The sequence below is a fragment of the Gouania willdenowi genome, chromosome 2, assembly GCF_900634775.1.
Source record: "Gouania willdenowi chromosome 2, fGouWil2.1, whole genome shotgun sequence".
Taxonomy (NCBI): domain Eukaryota; kingdom Metazoa; phylum Chordata; class Actinopteri; order Blenniiformes; family Gobiesocidae; genus Gouania; species Gouania willdenowi.
Genome location: NC_041045.1, coordinates 4,719,435 through 4,739,015, shown reverse-complemented (window position 1 = coordinate 4,739,015; position 19,581 = coordinate 4,719,435). Strand labels below are relative to the sequence as shown.

Genomic DNA, 19,581 nt, shown 5'->3' with positions numbered 1-19,581 from the left:
TGCTTTTTTCTATTTATTATTTTTGTTTGTCAGGCTTTTTTTTTTTTTTTTTTAATTAAGTTACCTTTTTATCTAGTGCTTTTAGCTGCATTTACTTACACCTACAGGTGTCCGAATGTTAATATACAGTATATACAATTGCTTTCAGTCTCCTCTGCAGCCTCAGAGGGAAAGCAAGCAGAAAACTGCGCCATGGACGGCAAACTCTATCGTCAGGACGACGTGTGGAAGCCCGAGCCCTGCCGCGTGTGCTTGTGCGATAACGGCGTGTCGCTGTGTGAGGAGGTGCAGTGTCCGTTGCTGGGTCACTGTGAGAAGGTGGTGACGCCCGAGGGCGAGTGCTGCCCACTGTGCGAGTCCTTCGCCAGCGCCGGAGGATCTGTCGGTGAGAAGAACCAACTTTTTCTGTTTCTCCAATCATATCATTAGAGCTACTCTGATCATGGGTTTAATTGACTCACCTGATTGGCCGTGACATCATCTTCAAAGGGAAATTGTCTTTGAAGAGAGCCTGTGACATAATCTTCTGCAATTGTCTTCAATTCCGTGACGGATTTCATGACCCCCCCCCCTCACTTTAAACTAATTGCACAAAATTACTACAAAAATACACAAAACAACTCAATAAAACTATACAAAATTACAGAAAAATACACAAAATATTGACAAAAGTATACAAAAGACAACAAAATGACTCCAAAAATGCACAAGATCATACGCAGTTTGTGTTGCACAATTTTTCTTCACAATGGTGAAGCGACACTGCACCCAGCAGTTCATGTATGGTACTGCAGCAAAAATTACACTAAATGACAACAACAAAGCATACAAAAAATGAGAGATATACAAAAAACCAAAAATACACAGAAACCCTTTGTTCTTTCCTGTATTTCTTTCTAAATTGTGATGGCAAGTTTTTTGTCACAGATGACAAACAATGTTTTGTTATTTCCTGTATTTTTGACTGCTGCACTTTTACACTTTTTTTATGCAGATTATTAGATTAACTGAGCTTTTGATTTATTCATGAAATATGACGTTACTTGTTCCCTGTCAGTTCACTAAATTTTAAAATGTGTCATTTGTCAGGATTATTTGGAGGGCAATGGGCGCTGGTGGGGCTTGAAAGTTCACCTTTGTTTAAGGTGAACATCAAAAAAATAAATAAAAATTGAGAACCACTGCTGTAGTGTAAAATTTAAGTGGACATTTTTCAAAATACAACACACAGAAATCAAACACGTAATTTTTCAAACCCTATTCTTTCTTTGCAGCCCGTTACCAAATGTGGTTGAGGACCCACTGCACTGAAAAAATATTTTATTGACATTAACTGAATTAATGATTTAGAAATGTGGGAATTTGCTGTGAATATTATGTATTGAAGCATTCATTCATTCATTTGACTTATCAGCTTTCATTTTCTTTGTTCAAATCAACCTAAAGTGACATTGAAGTGATTGTTTTGTGTGTTTTCAACAGGATACATGAGCCTCAAGGTAAAGAAACAACGTCACAAACCTTTTCTTTAACGTCTTTGCAAAAGCTTAATTTATCTCTTGTGTTTTCCTCTGTTTTGTTAAAGGGACAAAAAGGCGAGCCAGGCGACCTCCCAAATGTAAGTCCAATCTTTATAAATATATCTATACACACAAGCACATATTTACTGTATACATGTAAACTCTTTGTGTGTGTTCATCAGATTGTGGGGATCGTTGGACCTCAAGGACCAGCGGTGGGTTTATACAGTATTTACAAATCTGTGGAATCAGTTTTTGAAGAAATATAAATAATAAATGCTTTTTTTTCTTCAATATATTGAAAATCCAATTTATCTATTAATTTATTTGTTTGTCTGCTAATATTGCTAAATATTATTCGTGATCAAATTTGAACCATGTACAAAATTTTCTTAAATGTTGGAATATGATTATATTTCATTTAGTTAGTTTTTGACATTTTATTTAATTACTTATTTGATTTATCAATCATTATATATGTTTTTTAATTTTATTCATGTATTTAACTATTTACTTTGTGTTTTTTTTTTTATTGTGTTGTAATGATTATTCTCAAATTTGCAATTGCTGCTTTTTATTTAATCTTATTGCATTTTATTTGATATATTTTGTCACTAGAGGTCACTGCTTTCGCATCAAACATTAAAACTGATATCTTTCCATGTTTTTTGTGTCTCCACCTAAACTTAAATCAAATATATCGTTGGTGTATTTAGTGTGTATTTTTTGTGGTTTAGGGTCCTCCAGGCGCTCAGGGACGCATTGGGCTGAGAGGATTCAAAGGACGACGAGTAAGTCTGAGTCTTTTAATTTTTCACAGTCATTATTCCTACACAATAATAATAACATGCTAAGGTTTAATTTATTCAGACAACTTTTTTCAGGAAATTGACTTTGATATTTACTTTGAAAACTGTCAGAAGATCAAAGTCAACTTCAAAGTCAATTTCCTGAAAAATGTTGTCTCAATTAATGAAACCTTAATGTATAAAACAAGCATTTCTGTCACATTTAACAATAATTAAGACTTGAAGCATTGCAGGAGATGAAAGACAAGCATGTGATAGTTTTATTAACATTATTATAGTGCAATATTCATTTAATATTAAGAAGAACTGCATCAAAAGCGATGATGTTCACATTAAATGAGGTGCCACTGACATGGTTTATTTAAATATAGATATAAAAACTGTCCGTATTAAGAGGCAAACCATATATCCCTCAGCTTTGGAACTGATTAAATCTTCTATGAAATTATAGTTTCCTGGTAAAACTTGTAAATGTTTAATAATAAATATCAAGACTGTGTGGTGTTCTCCTGCAGGGCTTTCAAGGACCTCCAGGATTCGACGGTGAGCCCGGTATACCAGGAAACCCCGGAGAAGCTGGACCTCCAGGACAAAACTTGCCTCCCGTGAGCTTTGAACACTAGCTACTGGTTCCGGATTCACATTGTTTTGTATTTCCTTACGATAATCTCTGTGTGTCCCAAAGGGTCACCTGGCGTCTCAGATGGCCTCGGGCTTTAATGAGAAATCAGGAATGGCCAGCATGGTTTCAGCCACCAGGGTAAGTGCTGATAGGGCAGCACGTGTGTCACTTTACATCATCCTAACCTAATGGGTGTGGTGTGATGCTCTTTCAGGGTGAAGCGGGACCTCGAGGACCTCCAGGTGTTCCTGGAACACAGGCAGGTTCAAGTTCACAATGGCTTTAACCAGACTTTTCAGAAAGTGGTGCTAAATGTGACCTTTCAGGGTCCATCCGGAGGTCAGGGGATGCCTGGAGATGCGGGAGAACCTGGACCGATGGTAGGATCCTTTCTGCACCAGCATACGTTTTTATTGATCTATGTAGCATTTATTACGAAGCCCCTAAAGGGACTTGCAAAAAACAGTCACGAAAAAAAGAAAACCTAAAACTTTTCTCCTGATCAGGGCGAGCCTGGTCATCGTGGACCAGAAGGACCAACGGGGAAACCAGGGCTGGATGTAAGTGTCACTTTAAGAAGCTGCTCGTCAGATTAAATTGAGGTTTTTGTGGCTCTCAACTAATATGATACTCCTGATTTAATTTGTTCCTCACAGGGAGAGCCAGGACCCAACGGTGCAACAGGAGAAGTAGGATTTCCAGGATCAGCGGTAAATCAACGATTTCCCATTTTCAGTGCATGAACTAAAGTGATGTCTCAGATCTCGTGGGAAAGTTGTTATATTTGGTCAGTGTACATCATCATAGAAAATGGACTTTCAAAGAACAAGGCAAGGTTCATGTGACTATGCTAAGTACTGTCGTCACAGTTTTATACTTTTATGGATCTCCACAGCCACCATACGCCCACTAAACATTAAAACCTTAATATGAGTTTGAGTCATTTTATGTATTTTTGTTATGGTTTTGTACATTTTTCTCTCATTTTTGTGTATATTAGTAGTCTTCTTGCATGCTTTTCGAGTCATTTTGTGTGGGAGTTGTACAAAATTTGATATAGAGCTGCCATTTGGCCATGTTTTTAAATGTGTCAGTCTTCTAAAGCTCTAATTGTCTAATCTTTCACGCAGGGTGCCAGAGGATTCCCAGGACTTCCAGGTCACCCAGGACTGAAAGGACACAAAGTAGGTTTCCTGGTAGTTATTATTTACCTGGATGTATAAAAAAAAAATTTACTTATGGGGTTGTGGGTTTGATTCTCCCTGTCAGGGAAATGTGGGGCTTGCCGGGCAAAGAGGCGAGCCTGGAGATGGTGGAGTGAAGGTAGGAATGTTTGTCACTTTCAGTAAAACTCCAGGATGTTTGCTTTCCTCCTGATCTCCAGCCACTTTGTCCGTGTGTCACAGGGTACGTCTGGCACTCCTGGTTCAATGGGAGCTCCTGGTCCGTTGGTAGGCTGCCCACACTCAGTGACAGATGCACAATATCACTGAGATGCTAACAATGTGGTTTGCTTCAGGGCCCGGCCGGGATGCAGGGAGAGAGAGGCCGGATGGGTCCAACTGGTCCGATGGTAGGACAACATACCAGAATCTACAATGTGTGAGTTGAAGGTTCAGGACTCAGCCTTGGTTTTGTGTCTTCCAGGGAAAACGTGGAGCATCTGGTCACGTGGGGAAACCAGGCCCTTTGGTAAAAGCCCGTCCAGTGATTCCTGACTAAGGGTTAAGATCAGTTCCCACTGGTGCTGACCACCATGTTCTTCTCCTCAGGGACCGCTGGGGATCCCTGGAGAGCCAGGATTCCCAGGAAGCCCTGGGATGAAGGTGAGACCTGTTGGTAAGGGTGAGGTGTGAAGGTGTTGCAGCTTCTCAACTGAACATGTGTGCAGGGCGAGGCAGGCCCGGCCGGGGTTCGAGGAAGTATAGGACAACAGGGACCGAGAGGTGACGCAGGACACGCAGGACCACCGGGAGCAACCGGAAAACAGGTTTGTCACAAGGGGATTCGGGTATTGCTGTTGGCTGGGACCGTAATAACAAGACTGTTCCATTTTGCAGGGTTCTCAAGGACAGGATGGCGCTCCAGGGTCTCGAGGGCAATCTGTACGTCTCTTCCTGTACACATCTGTCAGGAAAATTCTGCTGCTTTTTAAATCTGACGCCTGTTTCTCCTTCAGGGTCTGGCTGGGATTCAGGGTCCAGCAGGTCTAGTGGGGCAGCCTGGAGCTCCAGGTTCTCAGGGAACCACTGGACTACAAGGAGCCAAAGGACAGCTGGTAGGTCTCCTATGCCAGGAGCCACAGACGGCTCCATTTGTTCCCAAATTGGAAGGATTTGCAGATATTCAAACTCCAAACTTAAGTTTCTGTCACAACTCTGGATTAATGTGGCTCAGTTTTTTGCTTTGTTAAATATTTGATTCTTCTTCTGGTGTTTTTCTGAGCAATACAAACTTTGTTGGTTGTTTATTTGGTATTTATTTGTGGGTCATATTTGAAGTTGACTTCTTGGTCGTGCACCATTAACACTAGCGCTCATAAGTTTTAATTTGTTTGCCTTGCGCGGTTGGGTTTCATTGAGATAGTAGGTCTTGTTTGTTGTGTACAGTATCTGGTTTAGGTTTCCTTGTTTCAGGGTTCCCATATCTTTCTACGCTCCCAGTCTTCTCAGTCTGTGTTAGTATAGAGTGGTTTCCCTCCTGTTTCAACTCAGGTGTGTAACCTCTAATTTTCCATTCCAAAACTTTCCAAATTCTGTTTCAGAGTTTTAGTCTGTGTCATATTGATGTTTCTACTTTAGGACGTTTCAGTTTAGGGAAAATAAGTAGATGCTTGATATTGTCCCAAAACATGCATATAAGGGTATATTATGTGTCATATTGCAATTTCTGCCTCATTTCTGTTTACAATTTTATAAAGCCTAAAACAATAATGAAAAAACAAAAAAAAAGGCATGTCTAATCTCAAATTGTGCCTAATCTCCTGATTATCTTAATGGTGTCTTCCTTACCCAGTCAGTCTGTTAGTGGAAATTTGGCCCCTTTTTGGTTCATCTCAGTTGTTTTGAATATATTTTGTTAGTTTAAGTTCTGTAAATTTTTTCAAATTTATCTTTTACATTTGTTCTCTGAGCTTGGGTCCCCAACCCTCACATTGGGTTCAAATTTTCCATGATGTTCTCCCTCAGGGTGAGGCTGGAGCTGCTGGATTCAAAGGAGAAGCTGGACTGAAGGGAGAGCGGGTGAGCTGACGAAGGCCCTGAAATTCTATCGGATGTACCCTATGAACCGGTCCTCTCACACACCACCTCATATGTCCTTCAGGGTGACCATGGCGTTCAGGGTCCACTGGGCCCAATGGGAGAGGATGGGAAGCGTGGACCTCGTGGAGACGCCGGATCCGTCGGATCTCCTGGCCCGCCAGGAGAAACGGTCAGTGAAAGACACAGAAAGAACCGCAGCACCATCTAATGAGTAAAAGTGTAAACTGCATATCCATGTGAATGCATAGTGGTTTTTCACCAGCTCAGGCAAATACAGGATCAAAGAATCCCAACAGGGTTCAAAGTCGTGACCTTTGGTGAAACCACAAAACATGGCCTGATATGCTCAGGCTTTCCATGTGTTAACTTGGCAGCGTGTGCAAACATATGTTGCAGTTGATCTACTAACCAGTAGCACAGAGGATTGCATCTGCAAAGTGTGTAGAATAACACAAGTAATCTATTTAGCATGTTTGCCTCTTGTGATATACCAAAATTGGAAGGGATTACAGTGTCTTTGCATAATTATTTAGCATATTTGATGGACCAGAGTAAGCTGTCACAGCTTTACTCACAGATGGCTGCAGTTATAGTTGGAGGAGGAGAAGTAGGCAGAACCAAGGGCGACAGAAATTATTTTTTTGTTTCTTTTTAATCTTTTTTCCTGCTATCTTTACTTAACTGTTCAGGTCCTATCTGACCTATTTGTTTATGGCTCAGATCAGCTGACCTCCTACTTCTGGATGTACCACTTTCTAAGTTAAAGCTGGAAAGGGGTCAGGTCTTCTTTTTGTTTTTGCAAAATACTTAAATTGTGTGTTGAATTTTTTCTACGTTTAGTTATGTGCTTTATGAATGAATAAAGATGTTCTTCTTGTTTTGTATTAGCTTTCCCTAATCCTTTCAGGAAACAGGATCCAGTTTAATCTCATATAATTTAAAATGCTTGAAAAATCAATTTCTCTAAAGTTTAATGGCTTACCTTTCTTATGTGATAGCTAGTAAATGAACATTCAGGTTCTTAATTATTGCAGGGAGCACCAGGGAACCGAGGATTTCCTGGATCAGACGGTTTACCGGGACAGAAGGTAACCCTCCACCGTCATCTCTAGCGAATGTGTTCCTCATGGATTCATATTGTGGATAAATGTAGAAAATGGTTTCTTTGTCTTTGAACAGGGAGCTCAGGGTGAAAGAGGACTGCCTGGCTCAGCTGGAGCCAAAGGCTTGGAAGGAGACCCGGGTCGCACTGGAGAGCAGGGTTTGATGGGGGCTCGGGTGAGTCTTAGGCTTTAGAGTTTGTTGAACCCTCAGGTTTGCTCGAGTCTCATGAAAATAATTCAGATTCTTGCTTCAGATTGTAAATTATTTTAGTCAAATGTTTATGTAATCCAACAACAAACAAAATGCAGTTTATACCTTTCCAATTAGACTTATTTATAACAATGCTAACTAAAATAGTACAATCACAACAAAATGTATTGGTTAACAAGTACCGCCTTAAAACTATATAGTTTTTACTGTACTAGGTTCACAAAAAAGATAATAGATATGTTTCTGTTTTTTATCCACAGGGTCTCTCAGGACTCCTGGGTGCACAGGGATCAGAGGGAAAGCCAGGACCATTGGTGTGTCTCTGAGAGAGAGCCTTCTGCGTATCTGTCTGTGTCATGATGAATTTATTGATCCATTTCTCTGCTCAGGGCTCAGGAGGAGACGATGGCAAACAGGGTCCGGCCGGTTCAACAGGAACCAGAGGCGCAGCAGGGTCCATGGGTCTACCGGGACCAAAGGGCTTCACAGTCAGTATAGACGGATCTGAAAGGGAGTGATAATGGAGGAATATGAGGAATTCACTCACTTTAATGCTAATACTTAATTAAAAAAAAAAAATAATAATAATTAAGAAAAAAAAAAAAAAAAAAGCTAATTCTTATATTATTGCCATTTCTGTTTCAGGAAGTGAATTCCGTAGTTTCCACCTATTTTCTGCTATTTGGAAGCCCTACTCATTCATTTAATGTTTTCTTAACACGTCTTGCTACATTTCTTGCTTTCCCTGTCTTATCCCATTATTCCCTGTTTTGTCTCTACAAACTCCTTCACTCTTCTCTGATCATGTCTCATTTTGGTTCATCTAGTTTTATGCTTGTTCTGGTTTTGTTTTTACCAAGTGTTCCTTGCTTTCCATATCATGCCTTGTCTTATCCTTATTTTTATATCTTGTTTGGTCTTACTTGCCACATATTGACTCTTCCTGGTTTGTCTTTAACTGTCTGTTCTTGTCCAGCCCATCTTGATAAATCCTTGTTTTCTCTATTATGTTGTTGAAAGTTTACACTTTTCTCTGCCAAATCTTGTTAGGTCTTTATCCTTCTCTTATCTTATCACATCTTGTCTCATCTTATCTTGTTTTTATCATCAGCTGTATAATCTTTTTTTTCCTCAGGGTGATGCTGGAAAGCAAGGAGAGGCTGGAGGTCCTGGGGCTCCTGGGTCAAGGGTGAGTTTGTACACTTTTTACAATTCAGATGCCCAATCCAAACATCATCAAATATCCTGACATCCGAAGTTCTTTGGCATGTTTTAGGGACCAAATGGAAAAGACGGAGAGGAGGGAGCTGCTGGTCCAGCCGGCCCAGCTGTAAGACCATTATTAGGAATCATTCTTTTATCGTATTTTAAACTGAAATATTCACTTGATACTTTCTCCTATCCAGGGTGTGACTGGAAAGAGAGGGGAGCAGGGGCCTCAGGGAGTGCACGGTTTCCAGGTATGTTGTGTGATGATGCAGATAAATGATGTTGTCCGGTAGCTCAATTCTTGTTTTCTATATTGTGACTTTTAGGGTTTGCCAGGAACCCAAGGCCCACCTGGAGAGTCAGGAAAACCAGGCGATGAGGTAACTCAAAACTCTCCTCAATGTATTTTCTATTGGATCAGGATTCTATCCAAAAACATAATGCTCCTGATATTTTACAGGGTCTGGCAGGAGAGGTTGGTCCAAATGGAGACACAGGTTCAAGGGTAAGTCCACTGTCCCTCTAAAGTTTTTTGTGAACTACTACATATATCATGCACAGTTCTTATAGTTTCTTATCATGACAGGGAGAGCGAGGCCCTCCAGGAGAGAGAGGTGTAACAGGACCCAATGGGCTGCCAGGTGCCAAAGGTAGCCCTGGTGCTCCAGGACCAGATGGACTGAAGGTAGACCTGAACTCCTAAAGTCTTACATGATAAATGTCATGGACGGAATAAGCTTAGTTTGAGTACATTTAAGGGAAATGCGGGTACCGCTGGTGCTGTTGGGGAGCCAGGCAGCCCAGGACTTCAAGGAATGCCTGGAGAAAGAGGAATCTCTGGACCTTCAGGCCCCAAAGGAGACGCAGTAAGGCAATTAATACAAGCACATCCGCGTAAAAAAGGAGAGAGACTTGAACTGGGATTTAATAGGCTGAAGAGAGTCCTGAATAGTTTTCTTTCCTTTCAGGGTTCTGTTGGATCCAATGGTCTTGAAGGCAAAGCTGGAGCAGATGGTCCGAGGGTGTGTTTTTTCACCTCAAAGCACAAACACCTTTGAATGCCCCAAAATAATGTTTGATCCTTTCTAAAGATTTGTAATTTACTGTTAACAGGGACTTGCTGGAGCTGTCGGTCCAGTGGGACAAGGTGGACCAAATGGAGAGAAGGTGAGAGACATTTTGCCATTTTATCATAGATGATTAAGTAATGTCTGGTTCCATCTCTATTTTTCTCCCTACTTCTTAGTTTTTTGTATTTTATAAACTAAACTAATGAAATAGACACAGAGCTTTGCTTGTGTGCATGTTATATCAAAACACCCGTGCAGAGACTATTGTATGTACTGTATTTCTGAACAAACTTTCAGGGTGAAACTGGTCCCCCAGGTCCTACCGGACGTCGAGGATCTCGAGGAATTGTGGTCAGTGCAATGTTTAGACAATACATACTAGCCGTTCAAATTTATTTGAAAGTTATAGATCTTTGTGATTCCCTTAATAGGGATCTACTGGTGAGGCTGGTCCGTCTGGTACTGCTGGATTTCCTGGACCTTCTGTAGGTGGATCAAAAGATCTCCAGGATTTGAACTTGTCATGTTATCTTGACCTTTGGTGTGATTTCTTTGCAGGGTCCAGATGGTCAGCCCGGGATCAAGGGGGAAAGCGGTGAGCCTGGTGCAAAGGGAGAAGTTGGACCTCCTGGAGCACAAGGGACAGCAGGAAAACCTGGAATTCAGGTAGACATAGGTGGAACTGCTCAGAAGTCGCTCAGCGAAAACAATTGTAATGAGGCTGTTGATGGTCTGTGTATGTGATTTCAGGGAGCTGTTGGTGTGGGTGGACTGAAGGGAGCCAGAGGGAGTCAGGGTCAAACGGTGAGCGAAAGTTCACTTTCCCTTTTCTGTCACTGAAATCTGCTCTCATCTGAGCTATACTTGTCTCACAGGGTTCTGCTGGATTTCCTGGCTTGCCTGGAGGAGTCGGAGCACCCGGATCACTGGTGAGTTACACAGAAATATGCTTTGGAGCATCCTTCGATTCTCTGGTTTTCCTCATCAGTCTGTGGGCTTTGATGCAGGGTGCCGTTGGTGCTGATGGTCCAATAGGCCCCTCAGGAAAGAAAGGTCTTCCTGGAATCCGAGGAGAAAATGGTGGTATTGGACGTCAAGGTGAATCTGGTACCCCAGGTCCTGCCGGGAAGCCCGGTGAGAAAGGAGAGTCTGGAGAAGATGGTCCTCCGGTAAGTAAGACTCATATTGGTTTCAGACCAACAAGGTGCTGTGCCAGCTAAAGTTCTACAGCCATACTCCAAATCAGCGGACATGTTCAGACAAGTAAAATAATAGGGAACCAGAAATTAGAGCCTATGAACAATAGGCTCTTCAAAGTGAACCATGGCATCCTCAGAGCTCTGTAAACAGCATTCAGACACAGTTGTATGCAATATTTTAACTTGTGTACAAAATGTATGTGTGATTAAAACACAAGTGACTACTAAGACGTGTCTCAAGTAGATCAAAATTTGACTCATTTGGCAAATGAAAAGTACCTGATCTGTTTATTTTTTGCTGCTGTGCAAACATGAAAAATTTATCACGTTATTGACACATATTACATTGTTTGTCATTATTATGTTATCCGGTACAACATCTTTCAACTGTTGGTTGTTAACCGTCTTCCAGGGGAAGGTCTGCTCCCTACTGGACAGGATTGTGAAACCTTTCAACACTAGCCTCTGAATAAACTGCATAAACCAGTTCTTCAATAACCACTAAAGTTCAGAAACTTATGAACCCCACTAGTGTCACAACCAGAACCGTGTGGGTCTTAAAAAAGACATTTATTAGCTCTGGTGTCTCTCTCAGGGTCCTGATGGACCCCCAGGACCGGCCGGTACTTCAGGACAGCGAGGAGAAGTGGGTCAGTCGGGTCTCAGAGGAGAGGGAGGCCAACTGGGACTACCTGGTCCCGCTGTATGTTCTCCTGCTCTAATTAGAACGTATTTTTAATGGATACCTGTCACCTTACTGAAGCTTCTGTCTTTTTCAGGGTCCACCAGGAAAATTAGGAGCTACTGGAACTCAGGGAGGAAAAGGTCCTCCTGGAGGTGTGGGTTTACCAGGACCAACGGGTGCGAGAGGCGACGCCGGTCCTGAGGTTTGAACATACGTGTCAACCTGTACAATTTACCTGTATTTAGTGGCCATTTTTTCATGTTTCCAATGAGTTTGGGCGTAAATTGTTACAATGATCCATCAGTTATTTATTTTGCTGTAAATACTTTCAGGCTAATAAATCATTCTTTACAATATAAACTGCCAAGATGGAAATGGGACTGTTTCATTGGTTGATAGTATCACCAAAGGTAACTCCAAATAAAAAAATCCTAAATAATAAATAATATCAGCGCCAATTGATATGGGACCATTGCAGACTATAAACCCAGAGTGTCACTAATACCAAACATAAACCAAACCTAGAACAACATATAGTCCTTAGATCCTGACAATGCTCACTCATATCTCATATTTCTGTGTTTTTAGGGTATTCTTGGAGCTGAAGGTCCTCCTGGGAAAGACGGTCTTGTTGGGCAGCGGGTACCTTCACATCTTAGAAACAAGCTGTTTCAAATGTTCTCAATACTTAATGATCATTTTTGTACATATTCTTAGGGAGATCGGGGTAATCCTGGTCCAGAGGGTCTTGCTGGTGTTATGGGGTCTGCTGGTACTGAAGGTCCTGTAGGAATGACTGGCAGTCCAGGACCAGAAGGCAAAATTGTAGGTTTCACAGTCAAATATGACAAGGTATCCTAAAAGACAAAACATTCCCTAAGTGAATCAGAACTTCCTGTTTGGATCTGTTTAGGGACCCAAAGGACAATCTGGACCTTCAGGAGAAGCTGGTATTCGTGGGAAAGAGGTAGGAAAACGCTCTGGTTTCCCCAAATGAAGTAGCGGGTTTCTAAAGCAGGATACTGTGTCTGAGCTCAGGGACCTCAGGGACCTCAGGGAGCCAAGGGAGCAGCTGGAGAACGTGGAGAGAGAGGTCAGAAGGGACACAGAGGATTCACCGGACTGCACGGACTCCCAGGAACGACTGTATGAAGATGATGCTCAAAACTTCACATTTCTGTTTGTGTGGAGGAAATCTCAGACGTGAAGGAGTTTATATCTGCTGTTTCAGGGAGTGACCGGAGACGATGGAGAGACTGGGATTATTGGACCAGCCGGTCCCAGAGTGAGTGAGAGACAGACATAGATTCTTACAGACACATACAGACATTTACACATACATCCCTGGTCACCCTCACAGGGGCCTCCTGGAGTGGTTGGACCTACAGGAAAAGAAGGAAACATGGGTCAGCCTGGACCGATGGGCGCTCCTGGGAGCCGAGGGACCAGCGGAGACATTGGGGCTCAGGTTTGACAAAAAATCTTTGGTTTGAATCATAATTCATTTACAACTGATATCTTGCTGACACTTGATTCTGTCACCAACATCAGGGTCCTCAGGGTGAACCTGGACCTCCTGGGCGTCCCGGCCCTCCAGGACCCCCATCGACTGCCACAGAGGACCTTTTTGCCGCTCTGATCGACTACGACGAGAATGGAGTTCCTCCAGAAGAAGTGGAGTTCAGGGAGGATGTGGCCGCCGACCCTCCTGTGCCTCCGGAGTTCAACAGAGATGAAGCTCTTCCGAACAAGAATGCCGACAGCGGGGTCTACGCTACGCTGAAGTCCCTCAGCGCTCGTCTGCTGGACTTCCGCAGGCCCGACGGAAGCAGGACCAACCCAGCCAAGACCTGCAGAGACATCCTACAGTGCGACCCACAGAAAACTAGTGGTCAGAACCGCTTTTCTCTAATTATTCAGACTCAAAGACCTTTACTTATCCCAGACAGGGCAAGTCAGTCATATCAAATAAGAGACAATGTAAGATTCTTTAAGCTTCACTGGTTGGGTAGTAGGGGGAGGCAGGGCACTTCTGCATTGTATGCTCCTGTTTTACACATTCACAGGTGGTTTGGCCGGTCTCTTAGCCCCATCTGGTCTTAGCGACTTTTGATCGGCCTGTTCCTGTCCTCCAGTGACGTGCCGTGACCACTAGGGTTGGGTAGGCACGTTGCAAACAGAGACCACCAATGACAATTTCATATGTTTCTGCTGTCAAGCGTTAATTCATTTCAAATCAATTTTATTTGTATAAAGCAATTTCCAATAAAGTCATCTCAATGCGCTTATCAAAATATAAAATTCATAATAAGAAAGAAAAAACCCAATAAGATCCACATGAACAAGTGTTTAGCCATCTAACAAAATCAATATCATAAACACCATTTAAGAAACATAAACAATTATTTAATATAGCCTCCATACTCTCCAACAAGATATATCTCATGACACGGCAGCACATCTGTTGTTTGTGTTGGAAACACAGAAACACGGAAAAAATGACAACAACTTAGAACAGCTTCAGTGAGGAGCATCCACAAAGTCAATCCTTCCTTTCGTACCATTCACTGTGAAAAGTATGAAACATTTTCTGACCTTACCTTTGCTGAAGCTCTAGTAACTCAGGTGTTGGTCTCCATCTTTTAAAAGCTGTCGTTTTTCCTCAAAACAAAGGTTCTCTATCATCGCTAGCGCTGTCATCCACACTGTAGTGTTATCCCGCGGTTATGTCTAAAGGCAGCTCTCTACACTGCCTTTGTACGTAAATGGTTTTCATCTTGGGGACTTGACTGCGCATGCGCAAACACGTAAAATCACGCAAGGAGAACGGAGGTAGAGGAGCAACGTGCCTTTGGGAGGGGGCCTTCCAGGAAACAGCGCTGTTTAGTAATTTGGGCTATGAAATGCACAAAATGCGGACACTTTCAAACTTATACGTACTGTAGGCTATTGGAAATGAAAAATAAATAATTTATAATTATATGATAATTTAATAAAAAATCAAAATATCAATTCACCCTTGGGTAGGCACTGCCTACCTTGCCTACCCTGACGGCACGTCACGACTATCCTCAGACGGTTGAGCATCTTCCACTGGACCCATGGTGCTTCTGAGCCCGGAAGAGGGCTTTAAAAGGGGGATACCAATGTCTATAGGAGGGGGGTTGTCCTCAAGCCTTGTGGTTGTAAAAGTTCATCCTAAATAAGTGAAGCCTGGATTTTAGAATCAAGAAATAACAAATTCTGCTACAACTTTCCTACACTTACTTACCATCACGTACTTTATAAACCCTCTTTCATGACCAGCATATGTACTGATGGTTATCACAACTAAAGACTCTCCAGGTTGAAAGAATGAAACATATGGTGATTATTTTTGCTCTGAGAAAATGAAGCTGTAATAATCAGTCAGTACCCTTTTGTGCAAGCATCACATTAATAATACTCCTGTCTCCTTTTCAGGTGAGTACTGGATTGATCCTAATCAGGGAAGCTCAAAGGATGCCATCACAGTCTTCTGCAACATGGAGACGGGTGAGACCTGCATTGCAGCCAGTCCACCCAACATACCCCGTAAAGCCTGGTGGACCAAATCCAGTCCCACCGCCAACAAACCAGTGTGGTTCGGAGCAGACATGAACTCTGGAAACAGAGTAAGGGACCCAAACCAAGCACAATAAGGGAGTGTTTGTTTTTAGTTGTATTCCACGTGTAATCCCTGTCAAACTCTGTCTGCTTTCAGTTCTTTTACGGGAACAATGATGTGCAGCCCAACGCCGTGTCTGTGCAGCTGAAGCTGCTGCAGCTTCTGTCCTCAGAGTCCCGTCAGAATGTCACGTATCACTGCAGGAACAGCGTGGCCTACAGGGACGATAAGAGTGGAAACCTGAAGAAGGCACTAATCCTCAAAGGCTTCAATGGCCAAGAGATCCGAGCCCAGGGGAACTTGCGTTTGCGTTACAGTGTCCTGGAGGACGGCTGCTCTGTGAGTCCTAGACAGAACTCATTCTGGTACCTCCAGGAGAACCTGTGAACTCACCCCTTTGTCTTCCCTCAGAAATCCAATGCAGGATGGGCAAAGACTGTCTTTGAGTACCGGACTCAGAGCAGCGGCCGGCTGCCCGTGGTGGACGTGGCGCCTTTGGACGTGGGAAAGGCTGGTCAGGAGTTTGGGCTGGACCTCGGCCCCGTGTGCTTCTCTTAGAACGCACACTTAGTGTGAGATGGACACAAACACCTTCCTCTGAAAAGTGACGCCTCCTGCTGTGAGCGACTAATTTATTTCACCTCAACCCAAGAGGCCCCACGCAGCAGCTCCTACTGGAGCGTTGGGATAAAAGTCCTTTTAACATCCACTTTCAGAGGACAGCTGGTAAATTCCTGTAAAAAGAAGTTTTAAATGACTTTGGTCCTCCAACTGCCAGAAGAAGAAAAAATGGTGCTTGAACCTAAATTATTAAGTTTTGTGCAGGAACTTATTTAGTTTTTTAACAAACTTTCAAAAGCATTTGACATGTACATGCGGCTGTAAAATTGCAAAAATAATGTGGAATAAATGTCTTTCTGTGGAAATATTGACTCATCTTAAAAAACAAATAGCTGAATACATTTTGGTTCCTTATTTTTTTATTATGAGAAAGTCTATGTTTTAGAGGTCCCATATATATTGCTGTCCATACCATTTCACATATGTCTCAAAGCCCAACAAAATATTATTTGCATTCAATTCCATCTAAAAAGCCACTTACATAAACTCCTTTTAGAACAGGCTGTTTCTATGTGTACCTATGGGTATACAAATGAGTTGTGTCTGGTCACGCCCACTCCAGGCCCCGCTCTGGGAAAGTAGTATTTTCACATTCATGTTAAATGTCTCCTGATATTGCTCTTGCGTGTTAATGTCTGATGGGGTCAGTTTCTATTTGAAATTCATGTTTTATTTCTCACGTGTTTTGTAGTGTTTTTTTAATGACTTGCAGAGTTTTATCCTAGTGACCCTGAATGCCTCATGGACTGAAAACAATCAGAGGCATTAGCACAAGCTGTGCAGCAATGAATTCTAATCTTTTAAGCAGAGCGAGAGACTTCAAGCTGGAAAGCAAGGGACTCATCAGTGCAATGTGACAGACCGAGATCAATGAGCTAAGTACCCTCTATTCTCATTTTAACAAATGGACACAACGTTATCTGCAGTAACTGAGTGGTGTTAGCTTCTTCTGTGCTAACGTTACACAAACATTTTAATAGCAGTTTATCATGTCAATTAGACTTTTGCAGTAAAAGAAACACAAAATGATATGAACTTGCATTTTCCACGTTTGTGCTTGAGTCACAATGTGTTGGTACTGTGTCGTGCTATATCCAGAGCCTTTGAGCTAAGCTATCTCTATACAGGCCTGTGTTTTCAAAGCAGTATTCCATTAAATGCCACACACATACAGTACATACAAACGTTTGGGAATGTCATTTGGTACACAACCAGTCAAGATAAAGTCAAGCCATTGGCTCATGTGATGGGAGTGAAAATAAATGTTCGCATGGCATGCTGCCTTCACCATACCTTTACCTACAAAGTAAACAGTGTGGGTGGAGCTCACCTCCCTGCAGGGGCAGAGGGAACTTCAGTAGGAGGAGTTATTCCACTTACGACATCACAAACAGAAAACTCAAACTTGCTTGTCTGAGCATTAGACTGTAAAAATAATGGATGGGACAGGCTCCTTTATGAGTGAAGCTTTTATTTTTAGAGCTCCCCCTGCTGACTGGCTACAGTATAGGTCTTAAACCCCACCTCCTCAATGATAACAGATGGGATGTGGGTCAAACTGTAAAGTTAAATTACTCGTCACCGAATTTTTTTCCAAACCTAAACTCTTCTGCGATTATTAGTTATTTACATCCTATATTGTGTTCAAGTGCTCATTTTTCTGTGAAGTTTGATTTAAACAAGTTATTTGAGGTTGAAAAATTTGATTTTACGTCATATATGATGATGATTGACAGCCATGGGGGGGGGGGGAGATCTTTGGGTGGGTTTAGTGTAAATGTGTTCCTGTTGTTAATATGCAGTTACTGAAGGTGGGTGAATACTTGAAACTTTGAGCCTGAATTTTCCACTTTTTGCAGGAACGAGAAGATAATCATGTCTTTGTAACATATTTTCAGATTTAGATTACCTGATGCACAGAAAAGTCAACTGATATCACATTTAATGGCAAATATCAACTGATATACTTTTGCCATTAAATATTTGCCAAATGATCTCCATTATGAGTAGTATAATTACTTTTTTTCCAGTGATAAACCATTTGTACGACCTTCATTTGAAAATTTCAGCAATTTCATTTCATTAGCTTTCCTTGGTTAGATTAGTCAAAAATGATTATTAGGAATTTATTAAGTAGACTCTTGGTCATAATTTTATATTTTTATATTGCTATAGAATGTATGTGAGAGAATATTATGTATAGTATAGTACGTATAGTAAGCCATACGTTTGAGAGCTCATAATCAACACTTTTATAATCTGTATCAATGTTACATTTCCGTCCACGCACTTTTTGGTAGATTTTCATCCTTTGACTGATCTTATCTGTGTTTTATTTTGGAGTCGTGTCAACACAATGGAAGTCAGTCCTAGTGTGGCAGGAAAACCATCCATCATCACCAAGACGATCATAGTCCCACTCCTCCGTTAGAGGGAGAACTGACTTTTATTCCCAACCTCAGCTGACCTGTTTCTCTCCAGAATCTGATGACTGAGTAAACAAAAACTCCAAACCTGTGTTTTATTAAACACGTATTGCTTGCAATCGTCTAAAATTACAAATGTGGATGTGGTTTTCCAAGCTGCTAGGAGTGTTCTCGGGAGAAGCCGTCCTGACAGGAAGGAGAGAGGTCAAAGTTGGCGATGCACATGTTTTCAGGTTGGACCACTCTGTCGCTGGCTTGCTGACAGATGTGACACTCCCCGTGTTTCCTGCAGCCCGCTCCATCTGTCAGTGTGGAAAGACCTTCCCAAAGAAGAGTCATTTGAGTATTCTGTTTGTTCTTTATTCGTGTGATATCGAAAATGCTGCTGGATGTAATTAATGTACAAGGTAACTTTTGATCCAAATGTCTGAGTGGAAAAACTCAGTCCTTGAGTCCCAAAACAAAGACGCCCTAAAAATCCATGTACCCATTGTTTGATTATATCAAAATAACAAATAAACGGTGTGGTTATTTAGTTTTACTGACTTAAAGCCAAAACAGAAATACAGAAATTATCAAAAACTAGATAAGCAGCATTTGCTGTATTAAAAAAAAATAAAATAAAAAATCTTGTTCGGTTTGCGAGATATTTGGATATTTAGAGGGAAATTAGAACGAGATCTGTAGACCACTGCACCTGGTTTCCCTCCACAGGTCCTGGACACAATTGGACTGTTTAGGATTTATTTCAGCACTTTTGAAAAAACAATTACAGCATTTTTGAGGGGAGTACAAATATTTATTTTGCATGTTATAATACAGCGAGCCACTAACGGCAGCCGTCAATAGACACGAAAGTTAATCACAAGGAACAAAGAGCACCAGTAAATCTATTATACCACCGCTGGTTCCTTTAATCACATATCATGTGCATGCTTTACGTAACATCCATTTTTTTTTTACTTTTATATTTATTTATGTATTAATAATGTTTCCATTCACTAGTTCATCAGTAATGATAATGTGTTGCTCTTTTTTTTGTCAGGGAATAAAAGTCCGCCCCCGTCTGTGGGTCCAGTCTGTGTGGTGAGCTTAAAACATGAAGCTCTTGTCCTAGTTTCTCTTAAATACCCAATTATCACATCAACAGAACAATATTTAATCTTAAAACAGAAAAAAAATTCTGCTTATCTGGTT

The 19,581-nt window shown here is 41.6% G+C and overlaps 1 protein-coding gene across 2 annotated transcripts in view; it reads left to right on the top strand.

Annotated features, from left to right (window-relative positions):
- The window catches only part of LOC114476760 (collagen alpha-2(V) chain-like), a 37,716-nt gene that overhangs the window by 7,374 nt on the left and 10,761 nt on the right, over nt 1–19,581 (top strand). The window contains exons 3-55 of one of the 2 annotated variants that reach the window (XM_028468659.1): nt 149–385; nt 1,483–1,499; nt 1,586–1,618; nt 1,703–1,735; nt 2,258–2,311; nt 2,845–2,934; nt 3,015–3,089; nt 3,166–3,210; nt 3,278–3,331; nt 3,458–3,511; nt 3,608–3,661; nt 4,082–4,135; nt 4,221–4,274; nt 4,358–4,402; nt 4,471–4,524; nt 4,599–4,643; nt 4,724–4,777; nt 4,843–4,941; nt 5,012–5,056; nt 5,131–5,229; nt 6,140–6,193; nt 6,276–6,383; nt 7,249–7,302; nt 7,394–7,492; nt 7,789–7,842; nt 7,918–8,016; nt 8,664–8,717; nt 8,805–8,858; nt 8,935–8,988; nt 9,064–9,117; nt 9,198–9,242; nt 9,324–9,422; nt 9,496–9,603; nt 9,706–9,759; nt 9,851–9,904; nt 10,105–10,158; nt 10,239–10,292; nt 10,366–10,473; nt 10,558–10,611; nt 10,683–10,736; nt 10,815–10,976; nt 11,602–11,709; nt 11,786–11,893; nt 12,280–12,333; nt 12,409–12,516; nt 12,605–12,658; nt 12,730–12,837; nt 12,923–12,976; nt 13,052–13,159; nt 13,243–13,582; nt 15,154–15,344; nt 15,434–15,676; nt 15,749–15,896. In XM_028468659.1, the coding sequence (XP_028324460.1) occupies nt 149–385; nt 1,483–1,499; nt 1,586–1,618; nt 1,703–1,735; nt 2,258–2,311; nt 2,845–2,934; nt 3,015–3,089; nt 3,166–3,210; nt 3,278–3,331; nt 3,458–3,511; nt 3,608–3,661; nt 4,082–4,135; nt 4,221–4,274; nt 4,358–4,402; nt 4,471–4,524; nt 4,599–4,643; nt 4,724–4,777; nt 4,843–4,941; nt 5,012–5,056; nt 5,131–5,229; nt 6,140–6,193; nt 6,276–6,383; nt 7,249–7,302; nt 7,394–7,492; nt 7,789–7,842; nt 7,918–8,016; nt 8,664–8,717; nt 8,805–8,858; nt 8,935–8,988; nt 9,064–9,117; nt 9,198–9,242; nt 9,324–9,422; nt 9,496–9,603; nt 9,706–9,759; nt 9,851–9,904; nt 10,105–10,158; nt 10,239–10,292; nt 10,366–10,473; nt 10,558–10,611; nt 10,683–10,736; nt 10,815–10,976; nt 11,602–11,709; nt 11,786–11,893; nt 12,280–12,333; nt 12,409–12,516; nt 12,605–12,658; nt 12,730–12,837; nt 12,923–12,976; nt 13,052–13,159; nt 13,243–13,582; nt 15,154–15,344; nt 15,434–15,676; nt 15,749–15,895 (4,448 nt within the window). In that variant the 3' untranslated portion in view covers nt 15,896. Of the gene's footprint in view, nt 1–148; nt 386–1,482; nt 1,500–1,585; nt 1,619–1,702; nt 1,736–2,257; nt 2,312–2,844; nt 2,935–3,014; nt 3,090–3,165; nt 3,211–3,277; nt 3,332–3,457; nt 3,512–3,607; nt 3,662–4,081; nt 4,136–4,220; nt 4,275–4,357; nt 4,403–4,470; nt 4,525–4,598; nt 4,644–4,723; nt 4,778–4,842; nt 4,942–5,011; nt 5,057–5,130; nt 5,230–6,139; nt 6,194–6,275; nt 6,384–7,248; nt 7,303–7,393; nt 7,493–7,788; nt 7,843–7,917; nt 8,017–8,663; nt 8,718–8,804; nt 8,859–8,934; nt 8,989–9,063; nt 9,118–9,197; nt 9,243–9,323; nt 9,423–9,495; nt 9,604–9,705; nt 9,760–9,850; nt 9,905–10,104; nt 10,159–10,238; nt 10,293–10,365; nt 10,474–10,557; nt 10,612–10,682; nt 10,737–10,814; nt 10,977–11,601; nt 11,710–11,785; nt 11,894–12,279; nt 12,334–12,408; nt 12,517–12,604; nt 12,659–12,729; nt 12,838–12,922; nt 12,977–13,051; nt 13,160–13,242; nt 13,583–15,153; nt 15,345–15,433; nt 15,677–15,748; nt 16,264–19,581 lie in introns of those variants that run through there. The other variant, XM_028468650.1, reaches the window with a different exon arrangement.